Source organism: Passer domesticus, chromosome 4 (genome assembly GCF_036417665.1).
Source record: "Passer domesticus isolate bPasDom1 chromosome 4, bPasDom1.hap1, whole genome shotgun sequence".
In the NCBI taxonomy this organism is placed as follows: Eukaryota; Metazoa; Chordata; class Aves; order Passeriformes; family Passeridae; genus Passer; species Passer domesticus.
The window spans coordinates 52,617,195-52,625,781 of record NC_087477.1 but is presented as its reverse complement, the minus strand read 5'-3'; the positions used below and the strand labels follow the sequence as shown (position 1 = coordinate 52,625,781).

Genomic DNA, 8,587 nt, shown 5'->3' with positions numbered 1-8,587 from the left:
TCTCTGCAAAAACATCCCCTAGGCTTTAATACTGAGTGAGTAGAGCTCAGTAACTTACAGGATTATGTTGTTAAATAGGTGCTTTTCTGGTTACTCACATAAAGTAGATGTTTATTAGCCTTTCTCTCTTGCAATGCATTGAACACTTTCACTACACCATGACGGGCATTTTGTTGTCCAACAAGATTCTGCAGAGTATCTGCAACAAACATTACTTCAGTTTATGTTGTTTCACTCATGCTACGCAAAACCTACAGCCAGATTCATCATTGTACTACCCAAAATCACAATCATAAAGGTTGGAAGAGGCCTTCCACATCATCTAGTTCAACCACAAAGACCCATAAAGGAGGGGAAACAAAGCCACTGCACTTCATTAGCCTTTGGCTACATGATACACAGAGTCCCTACTCACCAACCTTTTAAAAACACAGCTTGAAAAGATACCCTTATTCTCCAGTTACCCAACAGATAACAGTGTGTGCATTTCAAAACATTTTTGTGTTCTAACATAATACATCAAATGCTGTTTCAGTAGTTCACCTCACTAAGTCAAGTCTCATCTCACACATCATTAAACCTTTCACTTAAATGCACCTTAAGCCAAAGACACAACTTCTACAACATTTAAAACAAATTTAGCACTTTAATTGACTCTCAATCTTCATAGAGAATACTTCCCACAAGAAGGCAGTTAAGAGAATTCTAAGTCAATTATTTACACTTTGGATTAAATTAGAGAACAAATAGTGATTCAGTGCTCCATCATTAATCTAAGGTGCATTCAACTATGTCCTGACATATGGCTCCAAGCTCAGAAACAAACAGGAAATCAAACAATACCACAAACCAACTATGGAAGGCTCTTTAGGTAAGTAGATGAGTATATAACATGGGCAGTAAATTGAATGGTTGTTTACACATCAAAAGACAAATATTTTGCACACATACCTACTCCTTTTTTGCAGTAAAAGTTGATTGAACTACCTAATGCATGGGGGTATATGAGATATCTAAATGAAGCCATAAAGTAGCTCATTCTCTTCAGATGGAGCAGAGAAAAAGCATTCAAGCTATGTTGAAGTGCATTTCCAGATCTAAGTGGTAATGATTTTGATTCTTTTCAGTTAGGTGCCTCTGGGTTTACATGATCTCTGAGGAGTCAGAAATATGTAACTGGATTTCCTGTCCTGTGAGTGGGACAGGATGGAGCATCTCAGAATGGTGCCCCAAAAACATTCTGGCTGAAAAGGCAGCTGCCCAGGCTTGGGAAATAAGGGTAGGCAAAGAAAAGTACTGAAAAAAACACTCCATCTAGGATCTTTTTCTGCCTAGGCTGCAGGTCACTCTAACATTCAGTGCCCTGAGACCTCTTATCAGAAATAGACAACACACAACACTGACAGCATGTGTCTCTCTCTCCAACTAAAATGTAAGAGGAAGAAGTAATTGGGGTGGTGCCACTCTCCCTATTTGGCAAGTAATTCCAAGTAGCAGAGCCACCTATTTGCTCACAGAGAACCGGCAGAGAGAGAATCAACTGAGATTCCTTGATGAACATCATGCACAAAAATACAGCAATTCTGATTTTGCATCCACCAATAATATCTGAATCCATGAATATCTGCCATGTTGTACCAGACAGGCAGGAGAGGCAAAGACTAAGACCAAAATCACCCTTATTTATGCAAATAATCATAATTTAAAACTCTACAGGAAAATAATTTGATTAACCAGTTTCCTTATTAGTTATTAAATCCATGATTAAGAAGAATCAAAGTGATCTCACCTGGAATGTTTTCAAGTAGTTTTTGCTGTGCTCTCTGTTTTGTCTCCTGCTTTTGTTCATCACTTTTGGCTCTCGGTGGTGGAGCCAACTTTCCATTTGGCCAAAAAGCATCTCGAAACACACCAATGTAGTAAACAAGCATTGGTTCACTGAACATCCAGTGTACAGTGTCACGGATTTGCCTGTAAAGAAGTGTAGAAGGGAGCCCTTCAGAGCTAGTCTCATGTTTTACCCATATTTATTCTTTTTACTCCTCCAAGTAGTGGAAGAGATGTTCTTTCTCATGTAATTTTGCCAGTATACTGAGTTGATTTCATTGGCATAACAGCAGGTCATATTCAGCTCTGGGATCTAGATCAGTCCAGATACCTCACTTAGATCTGGAGAAGGCTGCTTTTCAATGTAATCCACAAACATCCATTTCAAATTCCAAGTACTACTGAAAATAGTGAAAAAATTGAAATATACATCAAAACTACATTTCAAGGATTGCACTACAAATGCTCCACCAGGAAAAGTCAGGAAAATCAGGTCAATAATAGTAGCAAACTCCAAACTAGTTGCCTGCGGAGATGTGCCTGCTAGGATAAAAATAGACAATTTTGACAGAGGCACAGTAGGTTCCTTCACATATAGCAAAGCACATTACTGAAGGGATTACAGACAGAGATAGCAGCCTCTTCCTGTGGCTGCACCACTCACTGTAGCCTTCAGCACCAGGAGTCTAAGACAGAGAGCAGGCTCCAGTCAGTACTGCTGCCATACAGCCAAATCCCTTAAAATGAATAAAATCAACCATATATAAAAAGCTACACAGGAACTTTGCATGCAAGCTATGTTCACAAATTCTCTGCCTCTCTGTCCTCCTTCAGGCATTTTCCAATTATCAGCAGGCTATGAACAAATGAACCAATCAATTTAAAACTCAGTGAGTGGATACTGAGACCAGTCCAATTTACTGCTACGCAATGTACGTAAGAGGCTTTAAAAGCCATGCTGGCAAGTGCAAATTTAGTCACTGACTGGACAAAGAACAGCCTGCTGTGCTGATAGAATACTTCTAAAATTTGTTTCTGACCAGGGATACAGCTTTCCATATGGGGGTGTTTACAGACAGGTATGCTCATAGCATCAGGCAAGCCTCACCTGGCAGCATAAAGATAATTCACATATCTCTGTTTTCTCTAATAAACACAACATAGCTGTAAGTTGAGCTGTGGAAAACAAATGTAGATTATCATATCCAACAGGATGCCCAGGTTATTTGTATCAGTTCTTCTGTCAGCCTTTTTTTTAATAGAATGATGATAAAATTCAGTTAAAGCAACAGTTACTTACTTGTTGATGGTTCTTCCAAAAGTGACTTGTACTAGTGCAATTAATGTTTTTCTGACCCACTTGAACACTAGAACAATGAAAAATTATAAAAAATAATGACTAAGTTAATAACATTACAGAACCCATGATCATGTGCAAAACCCTCCCCCTACCTTCCACCAAACTAAACCCAAACAACCCACCCCTACAGTAAACATGCTGTTATAACCCTAAGATTCCATTAATTGTACAGAGGTTTCATTTTTCTTTATCACATTCCTTGTACTGTTTGCTGTATGGTTTTTAAGTCCTGCAAATTATATAAGTATGCATATAAAATGCATTCTAGATTATACCATAAATTTTTATATGTAAGAATATTTCAAGTTTATTGAGCAATACAACTACTCAAACCCCTTTTTCTATTACAAAAAAAAAATTAATGTCCTCAAACATCCCACCCTTTTATACCTTTTCATACATATTAGTATAAAGTACACACAGCAGTACCATTAAAATTCTGAAAACATTTTCAGAATTTCACTCAAACCAAGCAGTCAGCTTTCCATTACAAATAAAGGAAACAAAAGTGAGCGCTTCCTAGTAATTAGTGGTAAATCTTTCTTTCATACTGTTTATCATCACAATAAAGTCTATATTTGGAAGATACATCTGCCATTTTTGGAAGGTGACACATTTTGTAATAGTTACCCTGTAAATAATTTTATAGAGCATCATGTGCGCATTCAAACAGAAACAAAAATAGTTTTCTTTATCATCATCACTCAGTTATGTAAAAAGGGGGGGAAATCCAGTATTTAAATATACCACAATTCTAGCATAATTTTCATCACAGACAGTGCAGAACTAAAATGCATATATAATTCACTTAAAACGGATATTAAAATTATATTTCTTTGTCAGAAACATGTTCTATAATAAAGCTATCTTTCCTTCTTCAAGATTTCCTACAATCTAATGAACAGCCTATTAACAAAAAGTATACTATTGTTCTTTTTTCCTTTTTCCTAATTTTTTCATGAAAAATTTAAAAATACTATGTGCAAATGCTCTCCCCTACCAGTTACATTTTTATTGCCATTTTATATTGTAATTTCACTCCAAAATTATGAACTACTGAAGAATAGCTTGGTCCCAAACTGGCCGCATAGACTGTAAGAATGATGATTAAGTGCAACATAGATTGCACTTATTGAAACAGCACAAAAATCTGAATTATGAAGTGCCCTACAGAGCCAAGAGATTCCATTAGCAGTTGACCAGCTTTACATCTTACTTCCTCGCAGTTCAAAAATCTCTCCAATCAGCATGAAACACGGCTCAGCAAGAGAGTCCTTCTTCCCATCCACCTCCTCTCCGTAGTCCGACAGGTCACTGTCCTCTTCTGTTTCTTCCTAAGAAGAGAGGGACAACATGGGTGTGTGCTGCAGTTCCCCAGCCTTCTTCCAGAATGGATTTAGTTACTGGGGACAGTAACTTCCCTATGCTCCGGGGAAGGAGCACAGCCAGTTCTGTCAAAAAACAGTGTTAGAGCCAAAATCTGCTGCTGGCAGGATCTGGCAAACAGGAATCTCGCTAGGGATCTTGAAAACTTCCCAGTGGACTAAAGCCATGAGGAACACTGCACTGCTGGAATTATCACTGCTGTATCTTCTGCTTGCAGCCTTGCCCCAGTAAGCACCTCAATGCTGCCCAGATTTTCAGAATCTACTGCCTATATTGCCCCATCAACACCAGTTGGATGAAGGAAAGCAGGTGAGGTGGGAGTCGTGAGAGGTTAGAAAACAGGTGACAGCTGTAGGCAGGAGATGGCACTCAACAGTGTTTGTGATTGCAAAGCCTCCTCTGACACAACACCCATAAAAAACATTCAGGATGGGAAGCTAAGACAGCTGGAGCTCTTTGCAATGCAAACAGCTGGGAGTAGAGGGGAGAATCTGGTTATTGCACAGGGAGAAGCAGGTTGCTGGCTCCCCAGGAGAACAGACAGTGCCTTCAGAGCTGAAGCCACTCAGTGGGATCAGGCCCTAACCAGTTGTCCTTGAAGTAAGCTGGGAGCCAAACCCAGCAGTGGAAGGGCAACTGGCCACTGCACAGACAAGCACCATTAATGAAAACTAGTCCCGGGCAGAAACACAAATTGTGATACTCAGTGACCTGAGCCTGAGGGTACCCAAGCTCGGGGCACCAAAGGCAGAAGAGCTATTCAGACAGACTCCCAGAAGGTGACTGGGTTGACCCACCTCAATTCTGGCAGTACCATCTGTTCAAGAGTGACAGGCAGACAGCAGGTTGTTTCTCCCTGTCATGGAAATTGCTTCAGGATCAGGACTACAACTCCTGTCATTACTCATGGCAGCCAACACATCCCTTTGCTTTCCTGGATCTTGCCTGCCTGCCTATGCTTCGAGCAGAGCTGACCTCCACTGAGGCTGGTGCAATCCCCCAGTCTCTGGATCAGGAATGGTCACAATGATGTGCAAATTTTCTTCTTCAGCCTGGTTTTCAAAGATCTCAATCATCTCTTCCTTTTGTCCTCATCATTCCATCACCTAATACTGATTTATTTTTCTGCTATTCAGTGAATCTCCTGTCATTTAGAAAATGCAACAAGAACTCTAAGTTCTTACACTACAGTGCATTTTCTATCCAGTAAATTTATAAACCTAAAAGCCCTTCTTTCTAGATGATATCAACTGCGTTTTTGCTCTGATTTGGTTTTGGTCCAGAGAGCTGAAAAATAAGTTCTAAAGCTAGCCCTGTCCAAGGAGTTATATATATATAGAGAAATTGCTGCAGTATCTAATCCTGAACACAACACTCAAGAGGTAATATGATTGCTCTGACATATATTTGAAAAATGTGACATGAGATTAAAGGCAAAGAGAGAGCTGAATGAGAGCATTCTATACTACAAAGTCCAAAACACAAACTAAACCAGGAAGTCTCAGTTACAAAAAGAACACAATTATACCAGTTTTACATGTGGTTTAACACAACTAACTTCATTTATGTCCTTGTACCAAATGGTTTAACCCCAGTTTAACTGCTTTAGGAAAGTATCCAAAGTATCTATCAGTGGGGCAAGACTGAGCTGATCCAAAGCTCTTAATGAAAGACATGGGAGTCCAGGAAACAGCAGAGCTAATCCCAGACTGCCTCACAAGCTGTCTCCTTCCATTCTATTTTATTACTTTCACTTTAGGACAATTGTTTGACATACTCATTCATAGGGTCTAAGAGTTCCCACCATCTGTATTCTGTTATGTATAAGCTTAAGGAAAGAAGGGAGAAGAGAGGGAAGAGAAATGTAAAGCAATAACAGTTACATAATTTCTGCTTTGTTTATTTGTTCTTTCTCCTTTCACAAACTAGTATTAAAAATTCTCTTTCCTTCTCCTGTATTTCCCAACTATTTCCTCCTACACACTCCCATAATAAAATATCTATGCAGTCTGGCTTTGTCTTGAGGATGTTTTTCAATTAAATAGCAAAATACAAATAGCTTCACACTTCAATGCTTTTATGCTACTTCTACCTGTCAGTCATTTTAGTGAAAGCACTTTGAATTTTAGAACTCCAGTACTTCTATCAAAGCAAATTTAGTTTCTCAAACTTTCATTATATTCATTACTCTGAAATGAGGCACATGCATTCAGCATCTAGATGCAAACAGAGCATACTTTTGAAAGGTATATATATAGGATTTTCTTATTTCTGAGATCCAAGACCACCTTTCTTCCTATTAAAAGCTTTGAAGTGTACATGATCCCCAATCTCAAAGTATCCTGCATAAGACCCATCTGCTCCAGACAACTACAGCATGTAAGAAATTAACTGTTAAAAATGGAATTTTGTATAGCATAACTAAAAGGGGGAATAGCAACATCTTGAATGTTGTATTATCTGAACATGAACAACACAGAATAGAGTGCCATGGAATTATGGTCAATTTAGTCAATGAGCTATTTTAGTCACTCATCTATTATTCATTGCATTTGGAAAAACAATGGGGTTCTATGGCTTAATAACAAATTCTCCAACTGGTTTGCCTACATAGACTCCTGCCTGCATTTGCAAATTCCCTCAGTAAGCCTGTACTATTTGCCAACAGTTTTTCATCAAAATTAGCTCGGCTTCAGAAGTTGTCCTGAAATAGGGATACACAGCTGTCCTTGCCAAGAGAATATTCCCAAAGGAGAATTATTTTCACCTGCCAAAACCTGAAACATGCATGTCCAGAACTCAAAGATTGGAAAAATTCTGCTGTGAAAAAATAAACAATCCCATATGAACTGCAATTTGTTTATTTGCAATAGTTTACACATTTGCCTATATGCATGTACCAACCAGCAGAAAACCTGTTTTATTAATAAACATCTTTTAAATTCATAGGCAGCTCTTTCTTCTGACTCTTTGTTCACTTACAGTAAATTACGAATGACCTTTGGAAATACTGCCTGCCATTCAAATATTAATGACTCTCCCTGCTTACTTAGGATAAGTAATTAAATTTGGGAAGATTGCTTTTCTACCACTTACCTCCTGATGAGAAAACAAATCACCAGGAAGTCGTTCTAGAAATGAGGAGAGTGAAAACGATGACTTCTTGCCTTGCACATCAATAACTTTGAGGTGCTCTGGGGAGGGGCTCAAGAAGGCATAAAGTGCTTCACTCTGGCAGAGTCTTTCATCAGAGAGTAATTTCTATGAAGCAAAAATAATGACACTTGACAACACAGCAACACATCAATTAAATATTTCTTGTTAAGGAATAAGATGTATTGAGGCATCCAATAAAACTGATTAAATCACAGCTCAAAGGTAGTGTGAGAAAATCCCCATCTCACAAAGACACTTAAAGAAACTATTTCTAAACTACTGGAACTAGTAAGAATAAAGCTTTTAGTCTTAAAACTTTCTTGTTTTATAACAATGTCTCATTTGTAAGGAATTTGTTGTGAAGAGTTTTAGCTGAAAATGGCAATTAAAGGATTCATTATTTATGATTCCTTAATTAACAGAAGTTTAATTTAAATTACCAATAAAGAAATGGTTACTCATCTCAATTTCAGGCATTTTGGACAACTCTGACATTTATAGTGTCAAACCTTACATTTGACCTATTGTTCTAGGCTCTTTTTTTAGGCAATAGAGAGGCAGCAGCCTCTCAAGTCTCCTGTTTAGCTGGTTTTTGTTGGTTTTGTCTTTCTTACCTGCAGAAAGTTATTAAGCTGGTTCTTGGATTTCTCCATGAATTTCTGATCTATGGATTTGAAGGGCAGCTTGCTGAGAGAAGGCAACTGAACTTTCTTTAATGATGGAAAACACTGTGTAGGAGAAAGGAGAGCTCAGTTAAGATGTATGCAGAGAAGAAGACAGGTGGTTCAGAATGGAAATGAAAAGACTCCTTTTTGCTCTCACCTCACTTCCACACCCCACTCAAGAAAACACCTTCCC

General features: G+C 38.3%; 1 protein-coding gene across 7 annotated transcripts in view; it reads right to left on the bottom strand.

Annotated features, from left to right (window-relative positions):
- Positions 1 to 8,587, bottom strand: part of SNX25 (sorting nexin 25) — a 95,395-nt gene that overhangs the window by 10,322 nt on the left and 76,486 nt on the right. For all 7 annotated transcript variants that reach the window (XM_064417899.1, XM_064417892.1, XM_064417897.1 and 4 more), the window contains exons 13-18: positions 8,344 to 8,457; positions 7,670 to 7,834; positions 4,404 to 4,521; positions 3,128 to 3,194; positions 1,790 to 1,971; positions 99 to 199 (exon numbers count right to left, since the gene is read on the bottom strand). In XM_064417899.1, the coding sequence (XP_064273969.1) occupies positions 99 to 199; positions 1,790 to 1,971; positions 3,128 to 3,194; positions 4,404 to 4,521; positions 7,670 to 7,834; positions 8,344 to 8,457 (747 nt within the window). The remainder of the gene's footprint in view (positions 1 to 98; positions 200 to 1,789; positions 1,972 to 3,127; positions 3,195 to 4,403; positions 4,522 to 7,669; positions 7,835 to 8,343; positions 8,458 to 8,587) is intronic.